At 59.0% G+C, this 17,507-nt stretch overlaps 1 protein-coding gene across 5 annotated transcripts; it reads left to right on the top strand.

The window, feature by feature from the left end:
- Positions 1 to 8,394: 8,394 nt before the first annotated feature.
- BBC3 (BCL2 binding component 3) lies at positions 8,395 to 17,507 on the top strand. 5 transcript variants are annotated; one of them, XM_043437614.1, is made up of 4 exons: positions 8,395 to 8,536; positions 12,465 to 12,753; positions 14,187 to 14,377; positions 16,396 to 17,507. In XM_043437614.1, the coding sequence occupies exons 2-4, from the start codon at positions 12,480 to 12,482 to the stop codon at positions 16,510 to 16,512; spliced, it is 582 nt and encodes a 193-aa protein (XP_043293549.1). In that variant the 5' UTR covers positions 8,395 to 8,536; positions 12,465 to 12,479; the 3' UTR covers positions 16,513 to 17,507. The 5 variants fall into 5 exon arrangements, with proteins under 5 accessions (XP_043293549.1, XP_043293547.1, XP_043293546.1 ...); XM_043437612.1 differs by lacking the exon at positions 8,395 to 8,536 and adding an exon at positions 9,611 to 9,748; XM_043437611.1 differs by lacking the exon at positions 8,395 to 8,536 and adding an exon at positions 10,246 to 10,389.

Below are 17,507 nucleotides of genomic sequence, written 5' to 3'. Positions count from 1 at the left end.
GAGACGGAGAGATAGCTCGAGAAAGTCTCAGGAGGGACAGAGACAGGGAGAGAGAGATGGGGAGAGAGAGAGATCAAGGAGAGACAGAGGTGGGGGAAAGACAGGGAGAGACAGAGCTGGGAGGTGGGAGACAGAGACAAAAAGAGAAAGCGACAAACGAGGACACACACGTAGGGAGTAACGAACAAACGGGGACGACAGAGGCGGAGAGAGTACTAGCGAGTGGCCGAGATGGGGAAGGAGAGGGAGATGGGGTCAGGGCTGCAGAGACCCAGGTGAGTTTGGGGAGCGGTGGGGTGAGGGCGATCCGGGAGGGGCACTCGGGGTTAGGGTCGCCTGCAGGGGCGGGCCCTGCGGGGTATAGGCAGGGCCCCTCCCTACACCCCCCCCCCCCCCATCCCCACCGCGGCGGCAGCGGCGGCGGCGGCGGCGGCCGAGTTACGAGTTACCAAGTTACCGCAGGATTCGGAAGCTTCTCACTGGCGAGGCCGCAGCCAATCAGAGAGCAGCGTCGCTGTTCTCGGGCAGGAGGCCCTGAGATGCACCTTCCCCCGACACCCAGCGAAGCACGCGGCCACACAATCACAGTGGCTCACACACTTACCCTGTCCCAGGGACGCGCAGCATCGCCTGCCCCCCATACGCACACAATCACAGCGACATCGTGTCATACACACGCGGCCCCAGGAACACGCAGAGACACACAGCATCGCAGACGCACAAAATCTCAGGGACACAGTCGCAGCTCCAGGGCACACAGCACTGCCCAGGCCCACAGTCGCAGTAACACACAACATTACCCTAACACACAACCACACTGAAACTAGTGTTGCCCAGACCCATGCATTCTCCAAGACTTAGACCCTAGGACACACAATGCAAGTGGCACACACAATCCCAGTGGTCATGGCACACACATTATCGCAGTGATACACACAATCACAACAATTACGCATTCAATCGCAGTCGCACAAGATTGCACAGACACACAACTTTATTAACAAAGGCACAGTCCCATGGACACACAACATCACACTGACAAACACAACCACAAGGACACACATAATCAGAAGGACACAGAGTACTACACTGATGTACATACTCTCAGTAACACATGGTCCCACAGACTCACAACATTTCCAGCACAATGACAAGAGTGTCCTGCTACACACAGCATTGTCCAAACACACACTACCAGTGACAGGCGTGCACATTTTCCCCTTGACACAGCAAAGCACGCAGGCACACACTATCACAGTGACACAACATGCCACACAACATAACACAATTCCCCTGAGGTACAGAGTGGCCTAGATAATCCCAAGGACGTGAGGCTTTGTGCACACACACACAACCATGATGTCATACACACACAATTCCACCATCACACAGCATTGCAGACACAATCATAGTGATGCAACCACACAGTGACACTGTTGCATACAACCACAGCAGGTCCACAAACATTTCTGCTAACAGAACTCACTCAACAGCACTCCAATGCGTATCCAGTCCCACTGTCACGCAAACGCAGCCACAGGGACATACATCATCTCTTCTATGCACACCAGGAAGTTGCACAAAACGGCACACGAACACACACACACAGATACACCATCACACTCACACACAGCATGCCCAGATATCATACAAATGGCACACCGACACACAATCGCAGAGTCGGAGCCACCCCGTGGGACAAATGCCATCACACAGTATCACCCCTCTGACACACCCCATCAACTGATACACAACAGGACACTGACACAGTCCCACACCACAACTTCACACAAACACCAGCCCAGATAAGTCAACCCCTGGACACACTGCACAGTAGCCCAGCGGACGGACAGAGAACTCTCCAGTACACAAACCAGTCACACGAACACACAATCTCACACGCACACACACTCATCCCTGCCCTTGCCCCAATAAGATGTGTGTGATGTGGGATGCGCAGGGGGAGGGGGAATGCTAAGTGGGCTTGTGTATGTTTGTGTGTGTGTGTGTGTGTGTGTGTGTGTGTGAGTGTGCTTCTGCCTCCCTCTCCTGGCCCTTCCCCGGGGGCGGGGCCGTGCGGCAGCCGCTGTTACCGGGTAAACTTCCCCGCCCCCCCCCCAGCGCGGCCATTAGTCACCCCCCCCAGGATGATGTCATCGCCTCATTCTGGAGGCTGAGTAATCCTCGACTCCGCCCCCCCCCCTCCCCAGGTACCGGGGTAGGGGCGGGCCGCACCTGGACTCAACCCGCGTCTGGAGCTGGGGGCTTGGCTGCCTGGGTCTCCTGGGGGTGAGGACTGAGGAATCTGAGCCTCTCTGGAGTAGCCTGGGCGCTCACATCAGGGTCCCTTGAGGCTGCAGGCTCGCAGTCCCGGATCCCTGGTGGCCAACTAAAAGCACTGGGAGACAGGATCTACCAGACCTAGGGTCCTGGGCATCCCAGGGCCCCAGGACCTGGAAGGGACCCCCTGCACACTGTGAGGGGCTGGGTCACCTCGCCAGGTGTCTGGAGGGGGGAGGGGGCTCTGTGACACTTGGGGCTTCGACTCCTGGGTTCTCGGCATGCTCGAGGTGGGGGAGGGAGGAGGTTGAGTGCCAGGGAGCAGAGGGCGTGGCTGTGGGGTCAGATGCCTGCGTCCCGGGAGATCAACAAGCTAGACCCTGGGGGAAATGACTCGGAGGGGAGGCGAGCTCGCAGCCTACGCCTCGGGGCTGGGCAGGTGGTACTCTGGATGAACTGGACACCTGAGAGTCTGGAAACTGGTGTACATGTGGGGTCTCCCAGCATCAGTATGGTGAGGCGCCAGGATGCCCAGGGACTCTGAGACACCTTGGTTGCCTTATGGCCCAAAGACCCGAGTCCTGCTTCCTGTGGGGGTGGGGAGCTCAGTTCCAACTTTCTCAGAAGCAGACCTGCCTGGGTTCCCTTCTTGCGGCATCCTGAATTCCTGAATGCTTCTTTCCAGGGACTGGAAAACTAGCATCCCTTGGGGGGTGGGGAGGGGTTCATATCCTCGTTGTCACAGGACAGGGCATGCCTGAGTCCTTTGGGGAGAAGGGGAGACCCCTATTTTTATGGGATCTTTTTCTGGGAGAGATTCCCCAGCCCCTGTTTTTTTTTTTTTTAAGTCAAGATGCCTAAATCCTGATCGGGGAGGGTCTGGGGGAGCATGTTGTGCAGACAACCAGCTCCTATCTTTGCGGGGTCAGGATGCCCAGGTCTCCCTCTGAGAAGGGGAGGCTTGCTCCCTGTTTCCACAAGGCCGACTCCAGCGTGCCGTCCCGGGGAGGAACGGGATGCGCGGCTCCTATTTCCAGCCCATCCCAAGTGCCCATCCTCGCCGGGGAGTGCGAGTACGGGGCGGACCGGGGCGGGGGGGGGGGGCGGGAAGCGGGGGACGGCAGTGCCCAGCCCGGGCCTCACCCCAGCCGGCCGCAGGCTTGCAGGCAGTGAGCCCGGCTGCTCCTCGGGGCCCGCCTCCCCGCCCCCCGCGCCGAGGGCTCCCCCAGATCCGGGCGGGCGGGCAGGAGGGCGCGGCGGCGGCCAATGAGCGCGCTCGCCGTCTCCGGGAGCCGGGCCGGCTCTGCCCGCCTGGCATTGGGCACGCGGTGGGCAGCGGCGGGCGGGGCCTGGGGGGTCCTCGCGCCTGGTTGGGCCAGGCTTGTTGCTGGGTAACGGGGCGGCGAGTTTCCCCTGGCAACGGCGGCGGGTACCGCTCACTGGCTGGCCGGGAAGGAGGGGGGGCGCGGGCGCGGGCAGGCCCCGCAGACCCCAGCAACAGCGCGCGGCCCCCGCCCCGCCGGGGAGCGGTAACCTTCACACGCGCCGGCCGCTCGGACCCTGCGGACACCGGCGCCCCCGCCCAGCCCCCACCCGGCTCCAGTCCAGCCCCGGGGCCTGGGAGGCCGGCCGCACTGAGGGGACCCGGGAGGCCCCCCCTCCCCACCGCGGAAAGCCAGGACTCAGAGCCTGCTCTGAAAAGTTAAGTCCTTCCCAACTCCCTCTCGCGTGCTGAGAAATCTACTTCCCCGGAACAGCATTCTAGATATCGGGGCAGGTTGCGGGTCCGCAGTAAACTAGCTGGGACGTTGTTTTCTTCACCCAGCACTTCACATGGAGCCCAGCACTGCCCGATACGATACTGTCCTACCTGCGTTACAAATCGGAACTCATTTATTAATCTTCATATTGAAGTTGGGGTCCTATGGCGATCGTCTTTGTACACGTGGGGAAACTGAGGCTCAGAAGGAGGAAGCTACTTCCTCAAGGTCATCGTTTGAACCTAGGCAGCCTGATTCCAAAATCTGGATGCTGTATATATTCACTGTGTTGACTGTCCCTTTGAGAGGCATTAATAGTCCAAATGAGGGACTTCCCCGGGTGGCTCAGTGGCTAAGACTCCGCACTCCCAATGCAGGAGGCCCAGGTTCGATCCCTGGTCGGGGTGCTAGATCTCACATGCTACAATAAAGACCCAGTGCAGCCAAATATATAAAGAAAACATTCAAAATGGGAAACTGTGTCAGCCAGTGAAACACACTAATGGCTGGCCCACCGGCCGGACCTGAAACCCCTGCCCCAACCTGGGGGTCTTAGCTGGAAGATCTTGTCTGGATTCTCAGAGAATCAATAGCTCCCCCCACACAGATCAGAGAAATGATGTATGAAGGACCCATTAGAGCCCAGTGCTTTATTTTTACCGACCTTCTTACTCAGAAGAATCCTCTGAGGTAGGGACCTGTGCCGTCCTGACTCACAGGTGAGGAAATTAATCAAGGAACAGAGATGGGACCACTTGCCCAAGGTCACACAGGCTGAAGGTGGCAGAGCTGGGGATTCTAGGTCAGGCCATCAAGTCTATAGAGCACCAGCTCGTGGGTGAGATTCTGTGCATTCTTGGGGGAGGGGAGAATGGGCCTCAGTTATGGAGATCCTGGTGACTTTCTTTTAGCCAGTGGTTCTCAACCTGGGGTGATTTTTGTCTCCCCCAGGTGATTCCCATGTGACACTAGTGGTAAAGAACCTGCCTGCCAATGAAGGAGATGTAAGAGACGAGGGTTCAATCCCTGGGTTGGGAAGATCCCCTGGAGAAGGGCATGGCAACCCACTTCAGTATTCATGCCTGGCGAATCCCATGGACAGAAGAGCCTGGCAGGCTACAGTCCATAGGGTCGCAAAGAGTCGGACACAACTGAAGCAACTTAGCATGCATGTGGGTGATATTAAGCAGTGTTTGCAGAACTTTTTTTTTTTTTTTTTGGCAGACATTTTTGATTGTCACAAAGGGAGGGGCCGCTACTGGCCTCCAGGGGATAGAGGTCAGGGTGAATGCTAAATATCCTACAAATCACCAGACAGTCCCCACAACAAAGACACATTGGACCTCACATGTCAGTAGAGAGGAGATTAACAGACTGCTCTAGGGACTTCCCTGGGGGTCCAGTGGTTAGGACTCTGCGCCTCCACTGCCGGGGGCATGGGTTCCATCCCTGGTCTGGGAACTAAGATCCTGCATGCCGCTGGGCCAAAAAGCAACTTTGCTCTCTGCCAAGCCTGACCTCCCCCACCCTCAGCCAACCCATCCTGACCCCTCTTATTTTCTCTCCACCTGGTCTCCCCCTGGCTCTTTCTGACTCCCTCCTCTCCCCTGGTCTGAGTCTTCCTGTCTCTGTATTTCTATTTGCCTCTGTTGCTCGTCCTCTCTCAAAGGTATTGGTGACCCCTCAGAGCCTCAGAACCCTCTGTCCCCTCTCCAGGGGAGCAGGGATCAGAGGCAGGGTTGGAGGGAATGGTTCTTCAGAAAATTAGAGGAGGGAGTCCCTGGGTCCCTCAGGAGACCTGCTGGGGTGGTGGTGGTGGGGAAATTTAGTCTGGAAGGTGGAGGTTGGGGCTTATCCCTCCTTGGGCCCATAGGATGTAGGTCTCAAAAAGGAAGCCCTTCAGCCAGTCACAGTTGGGTTTTTTGGGGTTTTTTTTGCCCATATAGGGTTTTTAAATTTTATTTATTTTTTATTTTTGGCTGTGCTGGGACTTTGTTGCTGTACAGACTTTCTCCAGTTACGGGGAGCAGGGGGAGCTACTAGTTGCGGTGCTCAGGCTTCTCATTACAGTGGCTTCCCTTGTTGCCTAGCACAGGCTCTATGCGCATGCGCTTCAGTAGTTGTGGCTCCAAGGCTCGAGGGTACAAACTCAGTAGTTGTGGCGCCCAGGCTTAGTTGCCCCACAGCATGTGGGATCTTCCCAGACCAGGAATCGAACCAGTGTCCCCTGCATTGTAAGACAGACTCTTCACCACTGGAGCCAGGCAAGCCTGCTCATATAGTTTCTAATTTTGACTTTGCAGGCCTCCAGAAGACACATGCTTTTTCCATTTAGCCACAGTCCCCACCATGCCCTGTTGTCTTCCATTGGACTCATTTCTCTCATTTATTTCATGATGGCCTTGAGTTTGAGACCCCTGGTCTGGTGGGTGAGAGGAAGCCAGAATTTGGAACAGGATCTGGACTAGATCATGGGAAGGGTCCTGACTGGTACCACTGCTTGTGGCCTGGTAGGTTCTTGGTCTTCTCCTCCTCTCTCACCCTTACTCACCAAGCCAGATTCCTTCACCCTCATTTTCTTCTCAGAAGAACATTCCAGCACATGTGACCTCCTGGTATCCAGCCTGAGACGAGGCAGCTTTAGGGCATTGGCCAGTGGATAAGAAGTACAGGCTGGTCCATGAGCCTTTCTCCTGATTGCATCACTGCCAGGTTGAGCAAACATTGACAATAATTAGTTATACTAGTGATAGAGTGTGTGTGCACATGCGCTTAGTCACTTCAGTCATGTCTGATTCTTTGTGAACCCATGGACTATAGCCTGCCAGGCTCTTCCCTCCATGAGATTCTCCAGGCAAGAACACTGGAGTGAGTTGCCATGACCTCCTCCAGGGGACCTTCCCAACCCAGGGATCAAACCCATGTCTTTTACATCACCTGCACTGGCAGGTGGATTCTTTACCACTAGCGTCACCTGGAAAGCTCCCTGGAGTTAACATTTATTAGGCACTTATCATGTGAGCATATACACATGCACATACATATGAGACACTGTACTCACTGACTTCCACGCATGATCTCATTTAATAAATGTCTAAAGAAGCATTTCTAAAATGCCTTTAAATTCGATCTATAGGCAGCAATACATCCATTTTCTTTGTGACTTGGTATGTAACCGCTATAATAAAATTTTCACAAAAACCATATTTTCCTTTGACTTCAACATTTTTTAAATGATATTATTTTGTTTTGTTTTCTTTTTTTGTCTGATCAAGAGCCACTAAAGTTGCAGGCAGAAGGGACTGACTATAAAGGGACACAAGGGGGGATTTCCCTGGTGGTCCAGTGGCTAAGACTCCGTGTTCCCAATGCAGGGGACCTGGATTCAACCCTTGGTCAGGGAACTAGATCCCACATGTGGCAACTAAGAGTTTGCCTGCAACAACCCACATGCCACAACAAAGGCACACATGCCACAATCAAAGGTCCTGTGTGCCGCAACTAAGACCTTACACAGTCAAATAAATACATAAATAAAATATCAAAAAATAAAAAAGGGGGGCACAAGAGAAGTCTTGCAGAGGGCAATAGACAGGGTTCAAAGTTGGATGTGGTGATGTACAACAGTGTCCATTTGTCCCAACTCCCCAAACTATACACGTAAAAAGAGTAAATGTTATGGTATGTAAATACATCTCAGTGAATTCAGAATAAGATCCACACCAGTGATTTCACAACACATGGTTCACACACATGGGTCATGACCCACAGTTTGGAAGGGGAATTCCCTGATGATCTGGTCCAGTGGTTAGAACTACACTGTTTTCACTGCCAAGGACCCGGGTCCAACCCCTGGTCAGGGAACTAAGATCCCACAAGCCGAGTGGCACAGCCAAAATAAATAAATAAAAAGAAATTGGAAAAAAAAAAGAAAAGAAAAATGAAACACACTGGACGAAAGAAAGGAAGAAAAGGTCAATGAATGAATGATTGAGTGAATGAAGGAAAGGAAGCAGAGAGGGAGGGTGAACTGGTCCCCAGTATTTGAAGGAGGGAGATCACACGTGAGACCTGCATTCTCTGCTCTTGGGAAATCGAAGCATCTGGCCACACTTGAGAACCTGGACAAGCCCCTCTCTGCTGGGTATTCAGAGGCCACTTGCCCTCTGATGACGCCGTGGGGTTTGGGGTGTGATGCAAGGGGAATGGAGGGTGCAGAGGAGACAGAGCCCCAGAGCTTTAGACACCACCTCGTGTCACCACATCAGAGTGGGGGAAGGAGTGACGAAGGGAGACTGAGAAAGGAAAGGGAACTGAAAGGCAGAAAACCCCGGGTGAGAGCCACTGCAGAGGCTGCCCGGGCATGTCCCGTGCCAGCTGCCTGGGGCTTTCTTCTCCCTCTGGGTCCCTCACCAGATTCGTGGTGAGTGCAGACAGGTGCACATGCTTCTGGAGCGTGTCCCAGCAGCGGGCCAGTTAGCAGGAACCTGTCACAGGTGTGACTTTGTGACTGTCTGTTGGGGGAGTCTGTCTTTTTATGTCTGACTTGATCTGTGTCCGGGAGGGTCAATTTCTTGACAGTTTTCATGTGTCAGCTATGAGTTGATGGGGGTGTGTTTGTGTGTGAGCTGCTGGGGGGGGGGCGGTCCCTGTAGGTGTTTCTACATACTGTAGATCAAGCAGTGTGTCCAAGTGTCCCAGGGACAGGTGTCGTGTGTGTGTGTGTGTGTGTGTGTGTGTGTCCTGCTCTGCCTATCAGGAAGTTTCTGTTTGCCAACAAGCTCTTAGTGGGTGTCTGTGTGGGTCCACCACTGTGTGTTTGTGTTGTGGGTACCTGAACAGAGCTTGTGAACATGACTGGTTTGTGAGCCTAGGTGTGCTCAGCAGTGCGGGTGTTTGGGCAACTTCTGTGTCTCTGACACAGAGTCCCAGTGAGACTGTTAGGAAGTCGTGTTATGTATGTATTTGTGCCTGAATGGGTGAGTGCCCCGTCAGTGCGTGAGTTTGTGCGTCCACGCCCCTGTCCAGGGAGTGGATCTGGCGTGTCTGCGAGTGGGCTTGGCCCCGTGGCCCTGACGCACGTGGCTTTGTGTACCCTGGAGCGCCAGGCGGTCAGCCTGCACACACGTCTCGGGGTGTGTGTCTGTGGGTCCCAGTCACTGTGTCAGTGTGTCAGTGTGTGCGTGTCCAGCTGTCCCGCCCGTCCGGAAGCCCGATCGGCGCGCCTCCGCCCCCAGGCCCAAGCCTTGCCCCGCCCCCGGCTGCAGGGAAACCCCCCGCGCCGAGGTAGGGGGCGCGGCGCGCGCCTGCAAGTCCCGACTTGTCCGCGGCGGGCGGGCGGGCGGGCCGGGCCGTGGCGTCACTCGGGGGCGGGGCGTGGGACCCGCCAGGCGGGGGCGGGGCGGGGCGGGGCGGCCGCCGAGCGGGCCCGGGATCCGCCGGGCGGCCTGAGACGCGGCGCGAGCCACATGCGAGCGGGCGCCTGGCGGCGGCGGCAGCAACAGCGACAGCAGCGGCAGCGGCAGCAATAGCAGTGACCAGGACGCGGACGCGCCTGCGGTTCGAGGAGCAGCTGCGGCAGCAACAGCAACAGCCACTGCAGTTAGAGCGGCAGCAGCCGCAACGAGCGGCGCTCGGCGGGCGCGCCCTCCTGAAGGAAGCCGCCCGCCCCCCATCGCCATCCCCTCCGGCGTGTTCATGCCCCCGGGGTGAGTGTGCGCACCCCGAATCCCCGCCAGCCGCGATTGGCCAGGCCGGGTGGGCTCCCTGGAGGAGGTGGCGGGAGTGCACTCGGAGAGACAGTGCGGGGGGAGGGCGCGCTGCGTCGCTACATCGGGCTCCCCTCTCTCCCTGCCCTCCCCACCCTCCACGAGGCTGGGGTCCCTGGGCGGGAGGCACTGAGGGTCCAAGAGCGCAGGTGCCTCCGCGGTCTGGCGGGTTTGTTTACAAACAATGGGGTGCGGGCTCGGCAGCGCCCCCTGGCGGCCAGTGCGGGCCCGGGGAAGTAAGTCGCCCCGGACTGCCCCGGCCCCTGCCCTGCAGTCCCGGAGGGGCGGGGGGTGGGGGTGGGGGGGACGGCGTGGAGGGGCGGCCACACCCCGGGCGCGCGCCCGCTGGGGGCGGCGACAGGGGGCGGCTCGCGGGCCGAGGAGTCTGCGGCTCCTCCGGGCGGGGGCTGCGCCCCAGCAACAGCCGGTTATTGGCCCCGCGCTCGCCTGGCGGGCGGGGCGGGCGCACGTGGCGGCGGCGGCGGCGAGGTGGGGGGGACTATGACAGCGCAGGGGGGCGTCTGGGCCCGCCGTGGGAGCGCGCGTGTGCGGGGTGGTGGATCTGCAGGTGTCTCGCCTGGGTGTGTGCGCGTGTCTGGCTCCGAGTTTGTGCTGGGGTCTGCAGGGAGTGGTTGTGCCAGTCCCGGGGCGTGTTGGGGCTGTGGCCCCGTCGGGGTGTGCGGCGCCGTCCCCGTGTGTCTGTGTGAGGGGGTTCTCTCCGCGTGTGCTGCGGCGCCTGAGGGCTGGGCGCTGTGTTGATGTGTGGTGTACTTGTGTGTGTTCTCTCTGAGAGTTGTCTCTGTGTGCTGTTTGGGGGTGAGTCTGTGGCTCCCGGTTGCCTGCTTGCACTGTGGTGTGTGTGTGCGTTGCCTGAATGAGCTGTTTGTGTGTTTACGTGTGCATCTTGCCCAACGGGCTGTGTTTGTGAGTGCTTGTGGGTCTCGTCTGTGTGGACTGTGTCTGTGTCTATCTCCAGGGCATCTGGCTCAGCTCAGCTTGCGGATGTCTATTTTCTGTCCAGGTGTCTGTGTGAGTTCTGCGTTGTGTGTGTGTGTGTGTGTGTGTGTGTGTGTGTGTGTGTGTGGTGGGGGGTTGTCTCAGTCTGTGTTTGGCTTGTGTGTCTGGGATCCGTGTCTGGGAATTGAGGAGCTAGGCTCTGTGGGGTCTCGGCAGAGCAGTCCGTAGGTGCTGCTGGCAGCCTCTTGTACAGGGATGTGTCTGAGCCCGTGTGTGTGTGTGTGTGTGTGTGTGTGTGAGAGAGAGAGAGAGACAGAGTGCGTGTGTTGAGTCTGAGGGGCTTGTCTCTGTGATCGGCTGGCTCATGTGTCATGTGGGCTGCGTGTGTGTAGTGTTTATGTCAGTCACGTGAGACCAGTGTTTTCTGAGGGTGCTTTAGGTGTGCGCCCTGCCAGGCCAGTGTGGGATTAGCTGTAGTGTGTGTGCGCGCGCGCGCGCGTGTCCAGGGCTGACAGTTGGTAATGGTGTTTGGAGGTTGGGGGAGGAGGGTGGGTTGATGTCTGCTGTCCGTGTTGTTGCTGGCATGTGGCGATTCATCTAGATCTGATGACATGTGTGCCTGCTTTACATGTGTCCCGGGATCTGAGAGTTGGTGACAAGTGGGTGTGTTGCAGTTGTACGGGTCCCTGTGTGTCCGTGGAGGTCTGTTTTGTGTTGATATGTGTGTGAGTCCTGAGGGGTGTAGGTCTTATCTGTTGCGGGTGCCTTACGGGGAGGGGCACGTGTGCCTGAGAAGTGACACTGCCCCAGCTGGTGTGTCTGTCTGTGCTTGTGACGGCCGCATTGTGAGTCTCTGTGGCTCCGTGGGCATATTAACAGCGGGTCAGTGGGTGAGATCCTGACAGTTCCTTCGTGTATCTGTTTTTGACATGGAGGGGCTGGGGTGTACCAGCCAGCATGCAATGTGTGGATAGCTGTTCCGTGGTCTGTGTGTATGTGTGTGTGTGTGTCCTGGGACCTTCTCAGTGTTTTGGGGTACAAATAGGAGGCCTGGTGGGAGGTCGGGCGGGCCAGTCCTGCGTGAGCCCTGTGTGTGTGTTGTGTACCCTCCACATACACCCCCTCTTGGTCCTGTGTGAGTCCTGGTGTTTGTTGTGTGAGCAGTCGCAGTGCCTGGCTGCCCTCTGTGTGTGTGTATATGTGTGTGTGTCTGTGTGTGTGTGTGCGCGCGCGCGCTCGCACACCCATTGCTATGTTCCAAAAGTTAACCCTGCCAGCCCAGGCCCTGTGTGAGTCCCAGGTTGGGTGACTTTGTGTTGGGGGGCTGTCAGCCCTTAAACTCACACTGCTGACAGGCCCACAAGTCTGGGACCTGCATGAGCCCCTGTCCTTGCTGGGAGAACCATCCTGTGCCTCCGCGTCCCTGGTCGCTCCTGTATGCCGGTCACCATGTTCAGGGGAGGCTCTCTGGGTTGGCTGGGCCTGGGGTCAGCCCTGGGACGGGGGTGTCTGAGGGCCCATCACACACACCTATAGCCCGCTCCATCACAGCTGTGTGTCCTGGACCCTGGTGGGCTGCCCCAGCCCACCATGCAGGCAGAAGTGGGGCGCCCTGTGTACCCCGCGTGGGGTGGGTACCTCGTAGGGCTCCCCCTGCACTACCCCGCTGCTGACCGCACCCCTCTGCCCTGTCCCGCAGGCCCCAGGGAGCGCCATGGCCCGAGCACGCCAGGAGGGCAGCTCCCCGGAGCCCGTAGAGGGCCTGGCCCGCGACGGCCCGCGCCCCTTCCCGCTCAGCCGCCTGGTGCCCTCGGCGGTGTCCTGCGGCCTCTGCGAACCCGGCCTGCCTGCTGCCCCGGCCGCCCCCGCCCTGTTGCCCGCCGCCTACCTCTGCGCCCCCACCGCCCCGCCCGCCGTCACCGCCGCCCTGGGGGCCCCCCGCTGGCCTGGGGGTCCCCGCAGCCGGCCCCGAGGCCCACGACCCGACGGTGAGTGCCTGCCCCGCACCCGAGATGCCGGGAGCTGGGAAAAGAGAGACCCCGAGGAACCCGGGAAAGGGGAGTGAGTCGGGGGAGGTGGCGAGCCGGCCGGGCCACGGGAGGGTGTGGCCAGTGTGGTCTTTGTGTTGCAAGAAGCAGGAAGACGGAGTGGGAGGTTGGGGGGTGGGGGGAGGCCGACTGGGAAGTCCCTCCTGGAATCGGACTGCAGTCCGCGAGCTGCAGCCCACGGCCTTTTCCGGGCCCCGGGCAACAGCTGTTTTCCAGCCCCCCACCCTCTCCAGGTCTGGGTCCCCGGAGCCCCTAGAGGACTGCAGCTGGAGAAAGTGTGGGCAGAGGGGACTGTCACTTCAGGACTTCGGGGAGGGGTCGAGGGTGGCCTGGTGCCTTTATCTGCATCTCTTTGCCCAGGGCCCGCCCTCTCTGCAGTCGGAGAGGAGGAAGGAGGGGGAGGGGCCATTGTCTAGGGGAAAGGGTGGGGGGGGCGGGTCTTGGGGAGGGAAGGGTTAAAGGTCCCCTGCCTGCTGGGCTGTTAACTCCGTGGTGTCCGGCCGGTCCGTTCGGTGGCAAGGGAGAGGTTGTCCCCGCTCCCCTCCCCACCTGTCCCCGGAACCTGGAGAGGTCAGGAGAGGGCAGACTTTCCTGGCCAGCGGAGGCAGGAGGAGACCCGGTTCCTAGACCAGAGTCACAGGCATGGAAACTGAGGCCCTGAGGTTAGTTCTCAGGGATCCCTCAAGCCAGGACCCGGCGTGACAGAGGGAGGAAGAGACGTCAGAGGAACGCAGAAAGTGCGCGGGGACATCCCGCATCCAAGCCTCCAGGCTCACAGGGGGCCACGGGCCGGCCTTCTGGTTTACAGACCTTTGCCACATCCGGGGGTGTGGCCTCACTGTGGTTGGACACTAGAGGGCAGGAGATCCGAGGCTTGTGACTCGGGGTGTAGTCAGTCCCCGTATCCCTGTGTGACCTTGGGCCACTTCCTAGGGGGAGCCTCAGTTTCCCTGTCGGTTGAGTAGAGCAGTCAAAATTTGGCAATCGTTTTGCAAGCAGCCTGGCCGGCCACGGTCCATGGGGTCTCAAAAAGAGTCGGACACGACTGAGCGACCTAAACATCAACAAACAACTTTGGTAGGACAAGAGGAAGCACTTCCAGACTAACATGGGGAGTGGGGTGGTAACTGGCTAGACAGGTGAGCCCAGGAAGGCCTCCCCAGGACTTCTTTTTTCCCTCGGGGAGTAGAGGTAAGAAATCTAGCTCTTAAGAGGGCTGGCAAAGTGGCATCGCTCGAGATGAGGTGGGGATCCGAAGAGAAGTGAGGCGACGGGAAAAGGGAGAAGCAAGTCCTAGCCAGCCGGCCCTCCTCCGGGCCACTGCAGGGCCTTAGAGGGGTGGTGGGTGTGACCCCGGCCCCGGCTTTTCCCAGGTCCTCAGCCTTCACTCTCGCCCGCGGAGCAGCACCTGGAATCGCCAGTGCCGAGCGCCCCGGGGGCCCTGGCGGGCGGCCCCACCCAAGCGGCCCCGGGAGTCCGGGGGGAGGAGGAGCAGTGGGCCCGAGAGATCGGGGCCCAGCTGCGGCGGATGGCGGACGACCTCAACGCGCTGTACGAGCGGCGGGTGAGTGCTGGGGGAGGGGTAGACGGCAGGTGGGACTTCCCGCCGGGGAGGGGGCTGCGGCGGCCCAGCCAGATGTGCAGCAGCTGCTGCCCTGCGCGGCGGGGTCGCGCCGGGGACAGGCAGCTGGGAGGGGCGGCGTGGTCGCCGAGCCGCCGCCGAAGGGCCAGTGCCGCGGCCGGCACGGCTCGGGCGAGGGCCGGGGCCGGGGCCGGAGCGTCCGCGAGCACCGCTGCGTGCCCGGGGCCCGCGGCCGCGGGGACTGAGGGCGGCGCTCGGCGGAGCGGCTCATATATCCCGGGCTATTTATAGCCGATGAGTCAGCAGCGGCGGCGCAGCCGCGCCCGCCCCTCCCACCCGCCCGCGCGGCGGCTGCGGCGGCTGCGGCGGCGGCAGCGGCGCGCCACCCCGCTTCCCGGGGGGCTGGGGGCGGGGCCTGGAGCTCCGCCCCGCCGGAGGCCCCGCCCCCCGGGGCGCGCGGCCAGGCCTCTCATTACAACCAGATACTTGAAGCCTGAGGCGGTGGAACGGAGAATAACAGACACCCGGGCGCCCACCACCCTGCTCTGTCCAACCTGAACATTACAGCCACACTGCTTGCTTATTCGAGGACAAAAACAAAAACCGGATGTTGCGAAGCCCCTTGACCCTCTACCCCTCCCCGCTTTCAAAGGAAACCTCAGAGATTGGCTTGTCCCCTTGGTCCGCGGGTGGTGATTCTTTTACAACACATTCACCAGGCCACAAACAATACTTAGGACTGCGAGGCGTTTCAGACTTAATAAACGTGATCTGGTGTGTTCCTCTCAAAGCTGCTCCCTCCCCCTCAGTGTTATGCTTGAGATACATCCACGTGGGCAAGGGAGCTTCAGTTCATTCATTTTCACGCCACATCGAATAGCATTCGATTGGATCACCATGTAGTATCCGTCTTCATTTTCTCATTGGTGGGTATTTAGGATATTCCAGAAGTGTCTCAAATTTTTTAATGTAATTTACTTTTATTGTTATTTCTTTTGGCTCTTCCAAAAAATGCATATCTCCAGGCACACACATGTGTCTCCACAGTAGATACCTGGGTGGTCTGCTGGCCCCTAGCCTTGATAAATGATAGTTGGCTTGCTCAGCAAGGTGACTGTGCCAAGTGGCACACCACAGTGGGACGGTGGCATTTCTGCCAATCTCATGTGCCCCTTGGTCACCTTCTCCTGGCTGGAAAATTCGGTGGGGACTGAGGCAGAGACAAACTGGTACCAGGCAGCCCACCCCCAGGCACCCATGAAGATCATTAGCATGGTTGATCTGACCTTCTTGTTCGCATCTGTAAAATGGGTTTCTTCTTCCCATCTGGTGGGGATGAGATTAGTTCCTTGGCACAGGACCTAGGCCTTCACTCAGCACAGAGAGTGGAGAGAACTGTAGCTCTCCATAAGTATTGAATATTGTTGATTTTTATTGGAGGGCAGCCTTTTCTTCTATCTAGCTTCCTTCATTCCCGCTTTCCTAGCATTGTGGAACTGAGATGGTCCCAGAGGCTGCCCCCAGCCTTCATCCTGCCACTCGGGAAAGGGCTGGGGGTTCACTTGGCCCAAACATATTTTTGTACAGCTTCAGCACAGAATAGTTCCCAGTTCCTGCAGAAAGTGTTCTAGAATCGCTGAGACAGGAGGGCTGTCTGCTCCCTTCTGTGTGTCTCATCAGCTTTCAATGGGAGGGCAGGTGGGCTGCGGTCCAGCCTACCCCTCAAGCCCGGGTGACTTCGGTCGGTGACTGTCTTCATCTGGAGACTAGGGACCAGGAGTCTGCTGATATGCACAGGTCCTATGCTGAGGGCCTCATCCACATCATCTCCCTCCTAGTCTCTTCCAGGCCAGGAGATGACCCAATGAACTAATAACAGGATAGCCCTCAGTGGGTTGGTGGAGGGACTGTGCCTACCTCCTCGCTGCCCTTGAACCTGACCCCCTTGCGCACCCCACCCCGTCGTCTCTAGCCTAACTTCCTCTCTGCTCCCTTCCCAGAGACAAGAGGAGCAGCAGCGACACCGCCCCTCGCCCTGGAGAGTCCTGTACAATCTCATCATGGGACTCCTGCCCTTCCCCGGGGGCCGCGGAGCCCCCGAGGTGGAGCCCAATTAGGTGCCTGTACCCGCCCGGTGGACGTCACGGACTCGGGGGGGCAGGACCCTCCCAACTCCTGACGCCCTGGCCAGCGCGGGGGACTCTTTCTGCACCATGTAGCATACTGGACTACAGCCCTGCCCAACCCAGGGGCGGGCCAGGGCAGCCACTCCCGACCCAGCCCCGGCCTAGCCCCGGGGAGCACTGATGGAGACGTGGACTCCTGGGCCCCTGGCTGAGGGGCCAGGGGAGAGAGGGCTGACGGACTTGGCGTCTGAAGGCGGCGGGGACCGAGGGGGCAGGGCCTGAGCTGCTCCCCTCTGCCACCCACCACCATCTCAGGAAAGGCTGCTGGTGCTGGCTGCCCATTCCAGCTGCAGCGGTGACACTGGGGGGCGGGGGTCTCTCCCCCCAGCGCTCCTTCACTTTGGGCCTGGCCTCAGGCCCCTGGTGCTTCCCCCCCTCCTCCCGGGGAGGGGGCCCATGAAGAGCAAATGAGCCAAACGTGACCACTAGCCTCCTGGAGCCAGAGAGTGGGGTGTGTCCTGATGGGTGCCCCGGCCCAGTGCCCAGCCATCTTCCCTGAGCCAGCCGGCAGGTGGTGGGCATGCCTGCCTCACCTTCATCTGGGGGTGGCCAGGAGGGGCCCAGACTGTGAATCCTGTGCTCTGCCCGCGACCACCCCCCGCTCCCCCCCATCAATCCCATTGCATAGGTTTAGAGAGAGCACGTGTGACCACTGGCATTCATTTGGGGGGTGGGATATTTTGGCGGAAGCCGCCCCAGCCTTAGTCCCCAGGGCGAAGCGCTGGGGGGAGACGGGGAGTCAGGGAGGGGGGGAAAATCTCAGAAGAGGGAGGAGTCTGGGAGCGGGGAGGGATGGCCCAGCCTGTAAAATACTGTATATTCGCTGCTGTAGATACCGGAATGAATTTTCTGTACATGTTTGGTTAATTTTTTTTGTACATGATTTTTGTATGTTTCCTTTTCAATAAAATCAGATTGGAACAGTG

Source organism: Cervus canadensis, chromosome 18, assembly GCF_019320065.1.
Source record: "Cervus canadensis isolate Bull #8, Minnesota chromosome 18, ASM1932006v1, whole genome shotgun sequence".
Taxonomy (NCBI): domain Eukaryota; kingdom Metazoa; phylum Chordata; class Mammalia; order Artiodactyla; family Cervidae; genus Cervus; species Cervus canadensis.
Note: the sequence above shows the minus strand (reverse complement) of the source record. Positions and strands in the feature narration are given on the sequence as shown.

What these genes read in the sequence shown, in the direction of transcription:
- BBC3 (XM_043437614.1), top strand. Translation starts at nt 12,480, where the DNA reads ATGGCCCGAGCACGCCAGGAGGGCAGCTCCCCGGAGCCCGTAGAGGGC. An exon ending in CCGAGGCCCACGACCCGACG is followed by an intron (nt 12,754 to 14,186) that starts GTGAGTGCCTGC and finishes GGCTTTTCCCAG; the next exon opens with GTCCTCAGCCTTCACTCTCG. An exon ending in ACGCGCTGTACGAGCGGCGG is followed by an intron (nt 14,378 to 16,395) that starts GTGAGTGCTGGG and finishes CTCCCTTCCCAG; the next exon opens with AGACAAGAGGAGCAGCAGCG.